General features: G+C 47.0%; 1 protein-coding gene across 5 annotated transcripts in view; it reads right to left on the bottom strand.

Annotated features, from left to right (window-relative positions):
- Positions 1-19024, bottom strand: part of LOC119782752 (histone-lysine N-methyltransferase 2C-like) — a 94694-nt gene that overhangs the window by 75357 nt on the left and 313 nt on the right. For all 5 annotated transcript variants that reach the window (XM_038283870.1, XM_038283886.1, XM_038283904.1 and 2 more), the window contains exons 1-8: positions 18909-19024; positions 14893-15090; positions 7635-7708; positions 7011-7545; positions 6289-6468; positions 6178-6200; positions 5968-6057; positions 5785-5894 (exon numbers count right to left, since the gene is read on the bottom strand). The exon at positions 18909-19024 is cut by the window's right edge and continues 313 nt beyond it. In XM_038283870.1, the coding sequence (XP_038139798.1) occupies positions 5785-5894; positions 5968-6057; positions 6178-6200; positions 6289-6468; positions 7011-7545; positions 7635-7708; positions 14893-15089 (1209 nt within the window). In that variant the 5' untranslated portion in view covers position 15090; positions 18909-19024. The remainder of the gene's footprint in view (positions 1-5784; positions 5895-5967; positions 6058-6177; positions 6201-6288; positions 6469-7010; positions 7546-7634; positions 7709-14892; positions 15091-18908) is intronic.

Genomic DNA, 19024 nt, shown 5'->3' with positions numbered 1-19024 from the left:
CCCAGCAGGTGCTCTCCTAGCAGATGTTGTCCTAGCAGGTGCTCTCCTAGCAGATGTTGTCCTAGCAGGTGCTCTCCTAGCAGGTGTTCTCCTAGCAGGTGCTCTCCTAGCAGATGTTGTCCTAGCAGGTGCTCTCCTAGCACCGTGGTTCTCAAAGTGTGTGGCGCGACCCACTGGTGGGGAATTGAGACGTGACAGGTGGGGCGCGCCAAGTTCCGGTGTGTGTGTGTGTTGTGTGACTATAAATGTAGAACGTGTGAGAGCAAACTGTCCTTATAGCTGTATGTTGCCGCCTTTTAGACCAATCAAACCCACAAAGTAATCATTACTAGCCTACATGCAGTCCAATTAAAAGAACATTAGATATGAGAAAAATTTCACCTGGAACTGAAGTGCCAAAATAATGATTGACGTGACGTCGGCATATTATTTGTAACGGAATAAACTTTCGCGCCCCAGTGTTGCCAACTCAGAGACTTTGTCGCTATATTTCAGACCCCTCCAGCGACTCTTTTTCAAAAAAGCGACTAGCGACAAATCTAGCGACTTTTGGAGACTCTTACGTGAAAGCACGTATCGTTCCTTTTCTTGTCCTCCAGCGGCAGGTGCTGCCGTGGGGCGCCTCCTCCGTCCCCACCCTGTTCTCCCCCGCTAACGCAGGAGTCCCTCTCAGCGCTGCAGTCAGAAACACAGCATTTTTATCCTCAGCGTCCAGACTGCAAATAAAGCGCACATGCGCCGGGATTGACGGCGCAGGTTGATCATAAATAACTGAATTTGAAATATTTTATCTTAAATAAATAACGGCGTTTGATTCACACAGCAGCATGTTCATGTTTCTGGTTTGGAGTGGAGAGGGAGTATCCACTCATCGGGCAGAGAGCTGTGTGCATTCTTCTTCCCTTTGCCACATCATATCTCTGTGAGATGGGCTTTTCAGCTGTTGCTTCACTGAAAACAAAGCATGACAACCCCGTTTTGATAAACTGTGCAATGCAAAACAGGCTCATTGCAGCCACTAATGCAGGGATAAATAGACCTGTCTTGCCAGATGGATTTCACTTATTTTCTTTTATTAACAGATTGCAGAGTGGCACTTTAATTTTTTCTATCTTTGAGCTGCATTTTTATTTTCTTTATTTTTGTTTTTATTTTCTTTATTTTTGAGCTTGCTGTTATTTGATGTAGATAGTTTGTATTTAGATACTACTTGTTACTTCAATAAAATTGGAACATTTTAAGATCGTTTAATATTTCATTAGCATTGTGTTGGGGCGATGGGGAAAATTCCCCCTTGTCCAAAGTGGGGAATGACAGAAAAAGTTTGAGAACCACTGTCCTAGCAGGTGTTCTCCTAGCAGGTGCTCTCCTAGCAGGTGCTCTCCTAGCAGATGTTGTCCTAGCAGGTGCTCTCCTAGCAGGTGCTCTCCTAGCAGATGTTGTCCTAGCAGGTGCTCTCCTAGCAGGTGCTCTCCTAGCAGGTGCACTCCTAGCAGGTGCTCTCCTAGCAGGTTCTCTCCTAGCAGGTGCTCTCCTAGCAGGTGCTTTGCGTGGGATACTGAGATCAAAGGACTGGGATCATGGCTGCCAAAAAAAAAAATGGCAGCTGAGAGGTGTGACGGGACAGATGAGCAGAGAGCAATGGAAATGTTTGAAATCAAACAGTCCCTAAACTTTCTTTCTGAGGAAATTGCAAAAATATCAAAACAACAGAGCACCATTATGAACTTAATGGGCGAGATTCGGGAGTTAAAAAAGCAAAATGCAGAAAAGGATGCCAAAATCAAAATGCTGGAGACTAGAGTAACTGATATGGAGCAGTACTCTCGCGTCAATGACGTTATCATAACCGGCTTGGAATCACGACATCGATCCTACGCCAGAGCCACGGCTGGGGCATCTGGCGAGGATTCATCTGACGCGGAGTAAATTTCACTGGAGCAACAAGTGCTGCGCTTCTTCGATAGTAAGGGAATCTCCATTGATGAAAACTGGATTGAAGGGTGTCATCCTCTTCCGCGCAGAAATCAAAGTGACAAGCCGTCAATTATACTGCGCTTTGCGAACAGAAAACATAAGAGACTGTTGATGCCACAAGGACGAAAACTTCGTGGGACCAATGTTTACGTGAATGATCATCTGATTAAGAAAAACGCGGAAATCGCAGGGAAGGCGCGCTACCTGAGGAAGCAAAACAAGATCCAAGCGACGTGGGTGAGAGATTGTAAAGTGTTTGTGAAACTTCTGGGCTCGCCCGAGGACGCGAAAGTGCTCGTCGTCCGTGAGATGTCGGATTTGGATAAGTACATGTGAGGTCAACGGACTGGAAAATAAGGTAACGCAGTTCCTTGTTTTAAATGGATATGATGGATATGCTGGCTGTGGGCGGGCCAAGTCTGCCGCAAATCGAGCTGTGCGCGCACACTACACCTCGCTATGGCTGACACCTGTATGGACACGGACAAAGGTAATGATATTGTGGCAGGGGAATACACCAAAATGATCTGAGATCATTCGTCTGAGGAGCAGAAGCGATGCGATGGATTAGGTGGGTTTTCCCCCACGCTACAAACTTTCACGTACACTGATCATAACACGCTTGATTATGAGCAGGACATCGATCCAGAAAATAATTTCTTCCATGATATGTCAAATATGTGTAAATACTGGACAGAGGATGAATTTAACAAAACTCTGAATGTAAGAAGTGGACTATCATTGATCCATTTCAATGGTAGAAGCCTCCATTCAAACTTTGAACACATAAAAGACTATTTGGGGCATATTAAAAGACGTTTTAATATTATCGCGATCTCTGAGACGTGGATGACACCGGATAAATATACAGACTTTCACTTACAGGGCTATGAACTCTTACATGTAGATCGTGTCAATAAAAAAGGAGGGGGGGTAGGCCTGTTTGTGGATAATAGTTTGTGTCACAAAATGGTAGAGAAAATGTCCTTTACAGTTGATGATGTGCTTGAATGTATAACCATTGAAGTCAGTTTGCAACGAAAGAGAAATGTGTTGGTCTGCTGTATGTATCGCACCCCAGGGTCTAAAATAGAAACTACAGTACAAATAATTGAAAAAATGTTTTCAGGCTATCAGAAAAGAGCTATAATAACAGGTGATCTGAACATAGACCTTTTGAACCCTAGCCATAATAAAAATACAGATGAATTTATTGAAATGATATATAGTTTCGGGTTTTATCCGATGATCACAAAACCTACCAGGATTACCCAGCACAGTTCAACATTAATAGATAATATTTTTTACAATGATTCGGAAGACACTACTATGAGTGGTTTACTCGTATGTGACATAACTGACCACCTACCAGTTTTTGCAGCAATAGATGGTGAGAATGTTATAGAGCAAAATGAATATTGTATATATATAAGAAAAAAATCAGAACAATTAATTGCAGACTTAAGAGAGGATTTACTAAGACAAAATTGGAGTGAGGTTTATGAAGAAGAAAACGTAGATAATGCATATAGCATATTTCTTAATAAATTCAGTATGTTGTATGACAAGCATTGCCCATTAAAAAGAATAACTATGAAAATAAATAAAAAAGAAAATGTATGGATGTCAAAGGGGCTTATTAATGCTTGCAAAAAGAAAAATGTGCTATATAAGGAATATATTAAGGCGAAAACAATCGATGCTGAAAACAGGTATAAAAAATATAAAAATAAACTCACAAGTATTCTAAGAAGCTGCAGAAAAAAAATATTTTAGCTCCAAATTGGAAAAGAACAAGGATAACACAAAAGGATTATGGGCAGTTTTAAATACAATTATTAAAAAAGGGAAGAAAGCACATTCTTATCCAAATTACTTTATCCATGAGAATACAACAATAACTGATACTAAATGTATTGCTAATGAATTTAACAAGTTTTTTGTAAATGTGGGTTCCACTTTGGCGGATGAAATCAAAGATGATGATGAGACAGAAGCTGAAGCTATTAAAAATGTGGAAATAAATAAGAATTCAATGTTTTTGAATGCAATAGAAGAGGAAGAGATATTAAAAATTGTGCATGAACTTAAGCCAAAAACCTCTGCAGATTCTAATAATATTGACATGGAATCTATAAAAAAATTGATAAGAGTAATTGTAAAACCACTGAGGTATGTGTTTAATTTATCCTTCCAAACTGGAGTATTTCCACAAGAAATGAAAACTGCCAAAGTGGTTCCACTATATAAAGCTGGCGAAAAAAATTGTTTTACAAATTACCGTCCTGTGAGCATTTTATCACAATTTTCAAAGATCTTGGAGAAGTTATTTATTAAAAGATTGAATAGTTTCATTGACAAACATGATCTATTAGCAGAGAGTCAGTATGGTTTTAGGGTAGGTAGATCTACATCATTAGCTCTACTTGATTTGGTAGAAGAAATTACAGAATGTGTGGATAATAAGAAATGTGCCATAGGTGTATTTTTGGATTTTAGTAAAGCATTTGACACCATTAAACATAACTTACTCATCAAAAAAATGGAGCGATATGGAATTAGAGGCATAGTGTTATCATGGATTAAAAGCTATATGGATCACAGAAAGCAGTTTGTTCAATTAAATGAAATAAGATCAGACCTACTAGAAATAAAGAGTGGGGTACCGCAAGGCTCGGTGCTGGGACCGATTTTGTTTTTAATGTATACAAATGACTTGAACAACATCCTGAACATGAAAATTGTATCATTTGCAGATGATACAAATGTATTTGCATCTGGTGAAAATCTTAAACAGATACTTGCATTAGTCACACAAGAATTAATGAAAATAAAGAGATGGTGTAATATAAATAAACTATCGTTAAATTTGAAAAAAACTAAGTTCATGATATTTGGAAACATTAAAAAAAGTAGTGAAATAAAGTTAAGTATTGATGATGTACAATTAGGATTAGTTGATGAAATAAAATTTTTAGGTGTCATTTTAGATAATAAAATTAGTTGGAAGGGACATATACAGCACATCCGGTCAAAGTTGGCCAGATGTTTGGCTGTTATAAATAAAGCCCGGCATCTTCTGACCAAACAAGCTTTAAACACATTATATTTCTCATTGTTTCAGCCCTATTTAACCTATTGTGTTGAAGTGTGGGGCCACACTTACAAAACAAACATTCAACCACTGATTATTATGCAGAAGAAAGCAATACGAGTAACGAATAACAAACATTATAGAGATCACACTCACTGCTTATTCCTAGATTCAAGAGTTCTTAAATTTGTAGACCTGATCGATTTCAAAACTGCTCAAATTCTTTATAAAGCAAGAAATAAATTACTTCCTGCACACATACAAAAATTGTTTACAGATAGAGATGGAAAATATAATCTAAGAGGAAAATTACATTTCAAAACTAAGTGTGTTCGAACAACAAAAAGAACCTTCAGTTTATCAGTTAGTGGAGTGAAGCTCTGGAACAGCTTGCCTGAAAACATTAAACATTGTAAAAGCATCCAGCAATTCAAAAAACAATATAAGAAAAGTATTTTTGATGAATACAAAAAAGAATAATGCACAAAAAGTTATACTGTTTGTCTTACTGTAATCGTCCTTTACCACCATGACTTATGTAACTGAGGGGTAGGGTTTAATAAGCTTATGCTTCATCCTGCTCCTTTTTGAAACATACTGTATGTTTAGGTAGCATTCTATGCAAACATTGTAAAATCATGTCATGTTTCAAAATAAATGAAATGAAATGAAATGAAATGAAAATGAAATGCTTTCAGTAGATGCTAACTCACCTGAGTGCTTCCTTGGTCGATGGCTTTGTCAACGTAGAGTAACGATTCGCCATCGCCTTGTCGCACACCTTCTGACCAGGCAGCACACTGCAGGTGAGCGCAGCACTGACCTGAACACAGACCTCAGTCAACACAGAGAAGAGGAGACAGACGAGGAGCAGGAGGAGGAGCAGACTGGTCTACCTGTGGGGTCAAACAGTGATTGGACGTTGATGTCGTGCGGAAGGCCAATGGGTCCGAGCTGCTTTATGAACTCTGAGGAAGACTTGTCTCCTGAAATATCAAAGCAGAACCAGTCAGTGTCCTTCTGATGGATGCTCTGATCATCTGATGATGTCAGAGGGTCCATCAGTTCCTCCATCCATGGACATCGTCAGATGGTCCAGTACTCACCACACTGTGCTGGACTGCGGCACCTGAAAACAGACAGTTAGCCGTTTAGCATCCTGTCAAACAAACACTTCTTCCTGATGTCTAAACTGAAAAGGAAGTGATTTCACTCACGCGGGCGGGGCTAGGTCACTACGGTAGCAATGGTCATGGTAGTCGTCATCCCGGTCGGAGGATGCGCGGCGGTTCAGGATGTGTAGGGGGATGTAGCCCGGTGTCGGGCCGAACACCACCAGCCGGCCCTGGCCCAGAGGAGGCTGGTCGCCACGGTAACAGAAGGCACACTGCTTCAGCCTGCAGGACAGATGAGAACGGAGGTGACTTCCTGGGTCAAACTCTGGTGAACTCAGTCCTGTGTAACCATACCAACAGGGCAAGGGGTTCAGCTGTCTGTCTGAAGGTCCCCTCCTTAAACCACTGCAATCATCTAATCCTGATCCATGCTAGCCTTGACCACCAACCTCTGGACTGAACCGGTTTGTTGCAGAGCCACCTGACCCAGAAGGAACTCTCTGATCCAACAACAGATTTAGAGGTTCAGACGCTCTGCCCCAAACCTGCTGATTCTGGTTCCAACAGAATCACCCATGGCCATCAGATCCAGCAGGTCCACAATCCCCCCCATCAGATCCAGAACTCCCTTCCACAAGATCCAGCAGGTCCAGACCTGCTGGATCCGCTAACAGCAAACGTTCTGGTCTCCTCACTGAGACGATGGACTAAGCAGAGGATGTTCCAAAGGACAGGAGGACCTGGATGGAACCAGGCCAGGAAGTCTGACCTGCTGCTGGTGCTCAGCTTTTAGATAGGAATGGGTCCCAGGTAGAGGAACTCACCTTTGTTTGGTGTGTCCAAGGCTGGGGGTGGGTGAGCCCCCTGAGTCCTCTGATGGGGAGTGCTGGAACAAGGAGGACAGGGAGTCCTCATCTTCCTCTGCCAGTGTCAGGCTGAGGGACACGGGGGGACTATAATGGGGACTCCTGACTGGATTCTGCTCCACAGGACCAACATCAGAGTCCCTCTCATTCTCTGTGGTAATGGAGCCGCTCTCCTGGGGGGGAGGGCTGGGTGGCTGGTCCTCTTCTCCTGGTTCGGGGTCAGGTCTGCATTTTGGGGACGACGGACTGTTCTGAGGACCCTCCTCTGGGCCGTGGTCTGGGGACAGAGCTGCAGGAACCAAACTGCTTCCATTTTCCTCCTCTGTACAGGGGGCGGGTTTGGCGCTACACTTTGGGACTTTGGACTCAGGGTCTGGGTCAGGGTGGCGGCCAAGCCCAGCCTGAGCAGGTCCAGGGTCCGGTACCGGATGTGTGGAGGAGGGCTGCCGGCGCTCCGCAGGCTTCGCCTTCTGCTTGTTGGGGACCCTGGGCTCTGTGGAGGAGGAAGAAGCTCTGAGGTCAAAGAGCAGCAACATCCCTCTGAAAACCAACATGAATCTCCAGTTTGGGGTTAAAGCCCACCTCTCTTCTTCTGGGGCTGGTTCTTCTCTGCAGGGCCCACGCTCTCTTCATCCTCTACTCCTCTTCCTCGCCCCCTGCAGTAAAAGAGTTAAAGAAAGAACATTAAAATCTAAACAAAGTGCCGCATGTTGTCTGAAGAGCTGATGATGGATGGATGGATGATGGATGGATTGACTTTATTGATCTCACAATGGAGACATTTACTTGTTCCATCAGCCTGAACAATCAAAGGAGAAGAAGAAGAAGGAGCCAAAGGAAGAAAAAGGTGCATGATGGGATATATACAGAATATACAGGGCGTCCACATAGTATAAAACTAGCAGGATTATTATACAGGGTGTTTACATGAGTATTTATATAGACCCATCATCAATCAATCCATCCATCTTCCTCTTATCCAGGGTGGGGTCATGGAGGTAGTAGCTTCAGTAGGGAGGCCCAGACGTCCCCCTCTGCAGCCACATTGGGGCCAGCTCCTCTGGGGGAATCCGAAGGCGCTCCCAGGCTCAGCTCTCCCTTCACCACTACAGACCGGTACAGCGCCCGCTTCACAGCAGACGCCGCACCTATCCACCTATCGATCTCCCGCTCCATCTTTCCCTCTTTCGTGAACAAGACCCCAACATACTTAAACTCCTCCACTAGGGGCAGTACATCCTCCCCAACCCGAAGAAGGCACTCTACCCTTCTCTGGCTTCAGACCATGGTCTCGGATTTGGAGGCACTGATCCTAATCCCGGATGTCTCACACTCTGCTGCGAACCGCTCCAGTGAGAGCTGTAGATCACGCCCTGTAGCGGAAACTTTGCGGTCACCGCTTCAGAGTAGGAGTATAGGTCGGATCCCAACGCGTGTCTTAAAAAAATAGAGGCATTTATTTGTCTTTAACTTGCATACCAAACAAAAGCGCTCCCGCATCACGCAGTTGAAAAACTGTTGCCACTTCCACTCTACCTGCCCGGTCGGTGACGGCACCTAACTATTGTCAATCAATCAGCTTGTCAACGTCACACCCACCATACAGGAAGAGCAACAAATAAACATATCAGAATGAAAACTAACATATTTTCAACTAAAGATTCAAAAATAAATCAGTAGAATTAGAATGCAAATATGTTCAAGATAAATTCAGAAAAACAAAAGAAATACAAAACGGCTCCAACATTCCGGCCCCTAATTGATCAAACTATGGCAATTTAACACATACATTCACAAGGAGCCGGACATTTCAAAAGAGCATTCAATACCGACCATGCATTCAAATAAAGTCTTTCACATTCCTTTCTTTTTTTTTCAAATTAAGTCCCTTTAGGTATTCATAAATCAGAAAATTGCTTTCTGGAAAAAAGTAGTCCTTTCATAGAAAAATCAAGGGATTTCCAAAAAATGAAAGAATTAAGTTCATTTTAGTCCATAAGACAACATACAGTAAACACACCATAGTCATAGACTGTTCTTAGTCATATTTTCAGATATTCAATAGCGGTTCATTTTTTCCTGCATATAAAGCCATTCACTCAATCAATACATTTACATATTACATAGAAAACATGAAAGCTTAATTCAATAAACCATTCTATGGTCAGTAAAGTGTACTGGTCAGTAATGAACGGTCAGTCAGGCCATGTCTCTGAGGAGGCAAAGCTTTGTGATTGGCCTTTCTAGATCACCAGTCTGAGTCTTGACTTTGACATGACGTACAAATCCTTTTGCATCAAGGAAAGTTTCTATTACACGTCCCATCGGCCAGGAATTTCGGGGTGACGTGTCATCAATGATGAGGACGATGTCATCAGATTTAAGATTTCTTTATACCTCGTTCCATCTTTGTCTCTCCTGCATCAGTGAGAGGTATTCGCGTGTCCATCTCTTCCAGAAGAGATCTGAGAGGAACTGAACCTGCTTCCATCTTCTTCTAGCGTAGCAGTTCTGCTCGTTAAAGAGCCCAGGTGGAAGGATGGGCTTTGCTTTAAGTAATAGTAGTTGGTTTGGCGTAACCCCTTGCTCACACTGGCTCCGGTGCGGTTACCGAGCCAACGGAGACCGCAACTCCCGCACACCCCCTCTCACACCGCCCTTTTGACTACGGTGCGGTGCGGCTCTGTGGCTCCAGCAACAGGTCCGGAGATTTAACAGAAGTTCACTTGAGTTCACGTAACTTCACGCGATAATACGGCCCAAATAAGGATATTTGCGAGAGCTTGTTGCGGAGGGCTCCGGCACGCCGCAAGGATAGCTTTCTTGCGGAATTTTCTGCAGCGCCGGAGTGTCTCGGTAACCGCAGCCGGACAGCTCAGCAGCCGGTGAGAGAGGTTTACGTCTTTTTAATGACTTGGAATCACTGCGGCGCCGCACCCACCGCACCGCAACGGTAAGACCGGAGTCGGTGTGAGCCTGGGGTAAGAGGTTCGGGATCTGTCGGATCTCCAGATGTTACCGTTATTGGACGTGCATTGAGAATAGCCTCCACTTCACAGAGGGTGGTTTGAAGACATTCAACGTCCAAGGCCTGTTCTTTGATCACAGAATCGAGTGCTTTCTTGATCATCCGTATGAGGCGCTCCCACACACCTCCGTGATGAGAGCCGTAAGGTGGGTTGAATGTCCATTTGATTCTTTCTGTATGCATAGGATTCTGTATTTTACTATGGTCCAGCTGAGCCAGAGCTTCTGTTTGAACTCTGTTCTCTGCTTCCAAACTCATCATCTCTTCATCCATTCCTGCAATAAGAATTTTCTTTTAAAGTTGTGAGATGCGCTCTAGAATCTCACAACTTCTTCCTGGTCTTTTGAAGCACCGATAGTCTGCATCCAATGATTTAATTAATTTCTCTTAGTTTTTTGGATTATATTTTTTAGTTACCGACCTGTTTTTACTATAATTTAATTTGACAAACCGGGTCTTCTCTACATTCTTTTTCCTGTTTGGTGAGATTGCAATTTCAGGTCTTGATCTGGACTGACCGGAGCGGAGCCAAAAAGAGCTCAGCCCCGTACTTTGACGGTGAGGGACGTAGAAGACGTACGTGCACGGTGACGAGCGGAGGAGTAGCAGAGGATGTGGAACAGCTCTCATTGATTTACATGAAAGACAAGTACTCCGTACGACGTATGTGAGCGGAGCGCTGAAAGTAAGAGGAATCTGGGGGTAAAGGAGGACAAAATACACGTCCGGCTTCCACGTCAGGCTTGAAGGCAAAATACCTCCGAACAGCACTCTTGCCTGGCCTCAAAGTCTGCCATTTTGATTAGGTCACCAATAGGAAGAGCCCATATCTGCTGACCGACGGTATGTGGGAGCCCTGATTAAAGCATCCAGAGCATCCAGTGTCCAGAGTGCCCAGCGTCCACGGCGTCCAGCATTCAGAGCATCCAGAGCTTCCAGCATTCAGAGCTTCCAGCATCCAGAGCTTCTGGCCTCCAGAGTGTACAGCGACCAGAGCATCCAGCGTCTAGAGGGTCCAGCGCCAAGAGCTACCAGCCTCCAGCATCCAGATTCCAGCATCCAGAGCTTCCACAGCGTCCAGCATTCAGAGCTTCAGGCATCCAGTCAGAGCATTCAAAACAGTCCTTAAAGGAATAGTACACCCAAAACATGATTAGCCTTCATTTTCTACTCACCCCCATGCTGAACAACACTCTGGAGTACTTTTTTGATATCTCAAATGCATCTGGAGATCTGGGAGGCTTCTTGCTGTCTGCTGACATTCCAATAATGGAGGTCTATGGAGCCAGAGGCAGAAAGGTCCATAAAAGTCCACAAAAAACGTGTCAATATTCCTCCATAATGCTCGTCCAATGAATTCCAAGTGTCCTGAGTGGGTAGCATCCATAATTTACTCGAAACGAAGTCATTTAGAATGTTTTTAGAGCATAAACAGTAGTGTATAGGATTTCCTGAAAGCGCGTTCACGACGCTACGGAAGCCGGCAGACCAAACCAGATGAAAGCGCGCATTCAGCGTCTGCTCTGCCGATAATGCAAGCGTAGAAGAAGAAATGTGCTGTTTACCTGTGCAAAGAAAGAAACAACGAAAGAAAAATGTCTGAGGACTTCAGTGTTGAGGAAGAGCATGAGTTCTTTGCCGAGCTGAATGCTCGGTTGGTTAGCGTCGTGAACGCGCATGTGCGTGCTTTCAGGAAATCCTATACACTACTGTTTATGCTCTAAAAACATTCTAAATGACTTCGTTTCGAGTAAATTATGGATGCTACCCACTCAGGACACTTGGAATACATTGGACGAGCAGTATGGAGGAATATTGACACGTTTTTTGTGGACTTTTTGGACCTTTCTGTCTCGGACACCATAGACCTCCATTATTTGAATGTCAGCAGACAGCAAGAAGCCTCCCAGATCTCCAGATGCATTTGAGATATCAAAAAAGTACTCCAGAGTGTTGTTCAGCATGGGGGTGAGTAGAAAATGAAGGCTAATCATGTTTTGGGTGTACTATTCCTTTAAGTTCCTCCATGGCCCCCTAACACCACACTCTGACCTCCTTCCCTGTTGGTTTAGCCCTGATTAAAGCATCCAGAACGTCCACAGCTTCCAGCATATAAAGCTTCCAACATCCGAGCGTACAACATCCAGAGTGTCCAGTGTTCAGAGCATCCAGGTCTTCTAGCGTCCAGAGCCTCCAGAATCTAAAGCCTCCAGAGCATCCAGCGTCCGGCATCCAAAATGTCCAGCCTCCGGAGCGTACGGCTTCAGGAGCATCTGGCCTGTGGAGCGTCTAGCCTCCAGAGCTTCCAGCATACAGAGCTTCCAGCATGCAGAGCTTTTAAACAGTCCTTAAGTTTTTCCATGGCCCCCCTCACACCACATTCTGACCTCCTTCACTGTTGGCTTAGCCCTGATTAAAACATCCAGAGCATCCACAGCTTCCAGCGTCCACAGCGTCCGGCCTCCAGAGCTTACATCATCCAGAGCTTACATCATCCAGAGCGTCCAGCATCCAGAGCTTCCAGTCAGAGCATTCAAAACATTCCGGGAGTTTCTCCATGGCCCCCCTCACACCACACTCTGATCTCATTCACTGTTTGTTTAGCCCTAATTAAAGCATCCAGAGCATCCAGTCTCCAGAGTGTCCAGTATCCAGAAAGTTTAGAATCCAGAGCGTCCGGTGTCCAGAGCGGCCTTCAAGCTGTAGGCCTGCTGTTACTTCTTTGACCTTCATTAACCTTCTGCAGAAGGACTTTGTTGCCTTTTATTTTTAACCAGATCAAAGCTTTTCTGCCACATGGTGTCTTTGGAGGTCTGAATTAGTCCTTTAACAGGATACAAGCAACCAAGCAGGAAACAAAGCAAAAACACCCAATATACTAAATAAAATGGGAAATAGGCTCTTATGGGCATGATTAAAAAAATACAAAATGAGAAAAGAAATTGACTTTAAATTACATAAACAAAAATAGTGTCCTACATTAGATCATCATCAGAGCATCTAATAGCATTGAGCTTTACCTGCTGGGGGTTTAAAGAAGCACAAAAGGTAGTTAATATGAGAACATTGGTTTAGAGAATGCCTTAAAAATCATCTCAGGTATTAGAGCATCTAAATATTGAAAAAACGTGATAAACGGCGTCTAATTTCCCTGCAAGCCGCTGCATATATTGCTCAGCGGAATCACCTGCTGCCGCGATATTGCCTTTACTGGTTGTCGTAGTGTGTGTGAAAACAATCCTGTTTGGAGGAGGGGTTTATGATGCATTCAAAGTGTGTGGGGAAAAAAACTCTCAGTGAAATAGATGTAGACGGCTTAATGTGGTCATGAGAATTTGGACTCGATGGTTGATAGCCATCTTAACTATAGAGCGTGGGAAACGGGAGATGCATCGAGTTTATTCGCTGTCATGGTACAGAAAACCAGCTGGAAACATAGAAAAAGGTTAATCAGTTGTGCTTCACGCTCAGATCTCACCTGAGGAACAAACCGCCTCTAACCAGATCAGATCTGACCAGAGAAAGACAGAGACAGACGGACGGACGTCCCTCTGGTCCACGCAGCTGGCCACCAATCATCATCACTTGCTGCAGCCAGATGATCCAGAACAATCTAGAACCAACCATACCAGATCCGGGAAGGAACTTCCTCATTACTAGTAGCAGATCTAGGAGGATGTGATCTGGGTTTGATGATAGCAGAACAAGTGAGTTCTAGAACATTCAGTCTGCTGCTTTCATCATAACTTTCCTCCAGCTGAGTCTCTCATTTCAACCCGTCCCGTCATAGAAAACACAACTAGAAGTAACTGTTGACAATTAACAAAGGTGCAGAGCGACCCAGTGGGTCAGCACCAGAACCTCTATGGATGTGCCACAGCAGGAAACCGGACTACCTCTGACACAGTACCAGATGGTCCAAACCAGACTCCATAACTGGACCTGAGACCAGCTAAGACCGGCATCAACCAGCCACTGCGGATCCTCGGCCAATCAGAAGCCTCCTTCAGCAGCTCAGCCAGCCACTGCGGATCCTCGGCCAATCAGAAGCCTCCTACAGGAGCTCGACCAGCCACTGCGGATCCTCGGCCAATCAGAGGCCTCCTTCAGCAGCTCAGCCAGCCACTGCGGATCCTCGGCCAATCAGAGGCCTCCTTCAGCAGCTCAGCCAGCCACTGCGGATCCTCGGCCAATCAGAAGCCTCCTTCAGCAGCTCAGCCAGCCACTGCGGATCCTCGGCCAATCAGAAGCCTCCTTCGGCAGCTCAGCCAGCCACTGCGGATCCTCGGCCAATCAGAAGCCTCCTTCAGCAGCTCAGCCAGCCACTGCGGATCCTCGGCCAATCAGAGGCCTCCTTCAGCAGCTCAGCCAGCCACTGCGGATCCTCGGCCAATCAGAGGCCTCCTTCGGCAGCTCAGCCAGCCACTGCGGATCCTCGGCCAATCAGAAGCCTCCTTCGGCAGCTCAGCCAGCCACTGCGGATCCTCGGCCAATCAGAAGCCTCCTTCAGCAGCTCAGCCAGCCACTGCGGATCCTCGGCCAATCAGAGGCCTCCTACAGCAGCTCAGCCAGCCACTGCGGATCCTCGGCCAATCAGAGGCCTCTTACAGCAGCTCAGCCAGCCACTGCGGATCCTCGGCCAATCAGAGGCCTCCTTCGGCAGCTCAGCCAGCCACTGCGGATCCTCGGCCAATCAGAGGCCTCCTTCGGCAGCTCAACCAGCCACTGCGGATCCTCGGCCAATCAGAGGTCTCCTTCAGCAGCTCAACCAGCTGCTGGTCCATGAAGAAGAACTTCACTTAATCCACTTACTGCTTCCTGGTTCTGGACGGAGGAGGAGGAGGAGGCGCCATGCGGCCGCTGCTGCCATCTTTACGGGGGCGCCCTCGGGGACGCCTCTCGGGGGCGGGGCAACTGGCGGCAGCTCTGGCCAGCTGAGCGCTGCGTCCGGCCCGGGTGACAGGGGGCGTCGGTCCTCTGTCCCGAGGCTCCTGGGCCTCAGAGGGCATTCTGGGTAAAAAACAGAGACAGGGTTCAAAGGTTAATGGGTCAGTAGCGCCATGGCAACAACACAACTGGATGATGGGAACCAGAACAACGGCAGGAATCCTCAGCTCCCACTGGGGAAGGGATCCACACAGGATCTGGGAACTCAAGTCTCCACACCCAGAACGGTACCAGTTTGAACCAGTCTGAGCCAGACCAGAACCAGTTTGAACCAGGACCAGTTTGAACCAGGACCAGTTTGAACCAGGACCAGTCTGAACCAGACCAGAAACAGTCTGAACCAGAACCAATACCAGTCTGAACCAGACCCAGAATCAGTCCGAAGGAGACCAGACCCAGACCCAGTCTCAACCAGAATCAGACCCAGTCTCAACCAGAATCAGACCCAGTCTCAACATGAACCAGTCTGAACAAGGCCAGACCAGAACCAGTCTGAACCAGACCCAGTCTTGGCCAGACCTGTCTGAACCAGACCAGACCCAGAACCAGTCTGAGCCAGACCTCGAAACAGTCTGAACCAAACCAGAACCAGAAACAGTCTGAACCAGACCAGACCCAAAACCTGTCTGAACCAGACCAGGCCCAGAACCACTCTAAACAAGAACCAGTCTGAACCAGACCAGAACCAGCACCAGTCTGAACAAGAACCAGTCTGAACCAGACCAGAACCAGCACCAGTCTGAACCAGCACCACTCTGAACAAGACCAGAACCAGTCTGTACCAGAACCAGAGCCAATACCAGTCTGAACATGACCCAGTCTCAACCAGACCCAGAACCAGTCCAAAGCAGACCAGACCTCAGACCAGTCTGAACCAAACCAGTCTGAACATGACCCAGTCTGAACAAGAACTAGTCTAAACCAGACCAGAACCAATACCAGTCTGAACACAACCCAGTCTGAACCAGAACCAGTCTGAAGCAGACCAGACCCAGAACCAGTCTGAACACGACCCAGTCTGAACAAGAACTAGTCTAAACCAGACCAGAACCAATACCAGTCTGAACACAACCCAGTCTGAACCAGAACCTGTCTGAACCAGACCAGACCCAGAACCAGTCTGAACAAGAACCAGTCTGAAGCAGACCAGACCCAGAACCAGTCTGAGCCAGACCTCGAACCAGTCTGAACCAAACCAGAACCAGAAACAGTCTGAAACAGACCAGACCCAAAACCTGTCTGAACCAGACCAGGCCCAGAACCAGTCTGAACAAGAACCAGTCTGAACCAGACCCAGTCTGAACGAGACCAGACCCAGAACCAGTCTGAACAAGAACCAGTCTGAACCAGGACCAGTTTGAACCAGGACCAGTTTGAACCAGGACCAGTCTGAACCAGACCAGAAACAGTCTGAACCAGAACCAATACCAGTCTGAACCAGACCCAGAATCAGTCCGAAGGAGACCAGACCCAGACCCAGTCTCAACCAGAATCAGACCCAGTCTCAACCAGAATCAGACCCAGTCTCAACATGAACCAGTCTGAACAAGGCCAGACCAGAACCAGTCTGAACCAGACCCAGTCTTGGCCAGACCTGTCTGAACCAGACCAGACCCAGAACCAGTCTGAGCCAGACCTCGAAACAGTCTGAACCAAACCAGAACCAGAAACAGTCTGAACCAGACCAGACCCAAAACCTGTCTGAACCAGACCAGGCCCAGAACCACTCTAAACAAGAACCAGTCTGAACCAGACCAGAACCAGCACCAGTCTGAACAAGAACCAGTCTGAACCAGACCAGAACCAGCACCAGTCTGAACCAGCACCACTCTGAACAAGACCAGAACCAGTCTGTACCAGAACCAGAGCCAATACCAGTCTGAACATGACCCAGTCTCAACCAGACCCAGAACCAGTCCAAAGCAGACCAGACCTCAGACCAGTCTGAACCAAACCAGTCTGAACATGACCCAGTCTGAACAAGAACTAGTCTAAACCAGACCAGAACCAATACCAGTCTGAACACAACCCAGTCTGAACCAGAACCAGTCTGAAGCAGACCAGACCCAGAACCAGTCTGAACACGACCCAGTCTGAACAAGAACTAGTCTAAACCAGACCAGAACCAATACCAGTCTGAACACAACCCAGTCTGAACCAGAACCTGTCTGAACCAGACCAGACCCAGAACCAGTCTGAACAAGAACCAGTCTGAAGCAGACCAGACCCAGAACCAGTCTGAGCCAGACCTGGAACCAGTCTGAACCAAACCAGAACCAGAAACAGTCTGAACCAGACCAGACCCAAAACCTGTCTGAACCAGACCAGGCCCAGAACCAGTCTGAACAAGAACCAGTCTGAACCAGACCCAGTCTGAACGAGACCAGACCCAGAACCAGTCTGAACAAGAACCAGTCTGAACCAGACCAGAACCAGCACCAGTCTGAACACGACCCAGTCTGAACCAGACCCAGAACCAGTCTGAAGCAGACCTCGAACCAGTCTGAACCAGACCAGACCCAAAACCTGTCTGAACCAGACCAGGCCCAGAACCATTCAGAACCAGAACCAGTCTGAACGAGACAGGAACCAGAACCACTCTGAACCAGACCCAGAACCCCAAAAGAGAACCCTGCTACTGGGGTTCTGATGACACTCTGATCCAGACCCGGTCCCCATCCATGTCCTGCAGAGGTTCAAGAAGAACTTCCCAGTGTTCCGTCTGAATGAGCCAGCAGATCGACCCGACTGCTGAAACCGGAGACAAAAACCAGGCTCTTTCAAAAGACCTGTAGAACTCTGGAACAGAACCACAGACGCTCATGGTCCATGTAGAACTACCAAATACGTTCTGGACCTCAAACTGGAGCATCAGAGGAACATTTGGACCTTCAGAACATTCTGGAGGACGGCCATCACAGTGGACCAGTGTCAACATTGAGGGAACCCCAGGTCCAGATCCACCTAGGGTCTGCATAGACCTGGACCACTGTGAACAGAGGAGTAGCCCAGCGGTGCGTTCAGGGGCCTCAGCTACAGCGTCCGGCTGCTCCCTCTGTCACCGACTGCTTTCTTAATAAAGGTTCTGGTGGTTTGACCAGAGACCGGACCACATGGTCTGGGCTCGGTCAGCTGAGGAAGGCAGTGAGCCTCCTCCTCATCATCAGATTGCTGATCTTCAGTCAGAAGCTTCACCTGAACCGCTGCAGTCATGCAGCTACAGCAGGTCCATCAACACCTGGGTGAAGAAGCTCCTGATCGGGACTAGTGAACCAGAACCACGTCAAGCCCCCCTAGAACCAGAACCAGAGTCCATTAAGTTATGAGGAGAACCACTAAGCTAAGGCTCTGGGCTAAAGGTTCCAACAGAACCAGCTTCTGGAGCTTTGGACCCCTGGCACACCTACACCGACCTGAGTTCAGGTCAGCTTCCCCAGCCTGGACCTCCAGCACCGGGGCTCGGACTAGATCAGAGGTCGGGGAACCAAACTGGGACCGGAACCAATGAATCAGGTGGGTTCAGTTGATCAGAGCCCTACCTGTGAGGCTAACCGGCTAGCTGCATGCTAACAGAGCCATCGGCCAGTGGAGCAGCACCCAGCGGCCGATGAGCGGCTGTAAGTGGCCGACTAGCAGCCTCCAGGATCGCTGTCGCTGTTCGGAACCGCGCTGTTAATGACAGCCGCTGGAGGAAACCACTGGTTAGCCGTTAGCAACTAGCCTCGCTCCGCCCCGTTCCCCTTAGCATTAGCATTAGCTCGGTGGCGGTCCGCCCTGCGGTGCGGGCACCGGACAGCCGGCCAGCGGCCACGGGCAGACGGCCTCGTTCCCCGGATCAGTGCAGGTCTGCGGCGGGAGGAGAAGAGGAACGGGCTGCTTACCGATTTGACGCGGATCTCTTTTTCCTCTCCAGCTTTCAGCCAACTTAGAGCGACGTGTTCAACAGCGAATTACTGCGACAGATAACATCTGCTTCTGGGGTCTGCAGTGAGGAGCT

Source organism: Cyprinodon tularosa, unplaced genomic scaffold, assembly GCF_016077235.1.
Source record: "Cyprinodon tularosa strain WSP-4 unplaced genomic scaffold, ASM1607723v1 ctg1048, whole genome shotgun sequence".
NCBI lineage: Eukaryota > Metazoa > Chordata > Actinopteri > Cyprinodontiformes > Cyprinodontidae > Cyprinodon > Cyprinodon tularosa.
The sequence above is the reverse complement of the archived record's forward strand: the minus strand, read 5'-3'. Positions and strand labels throughout refer to the sequence as shown.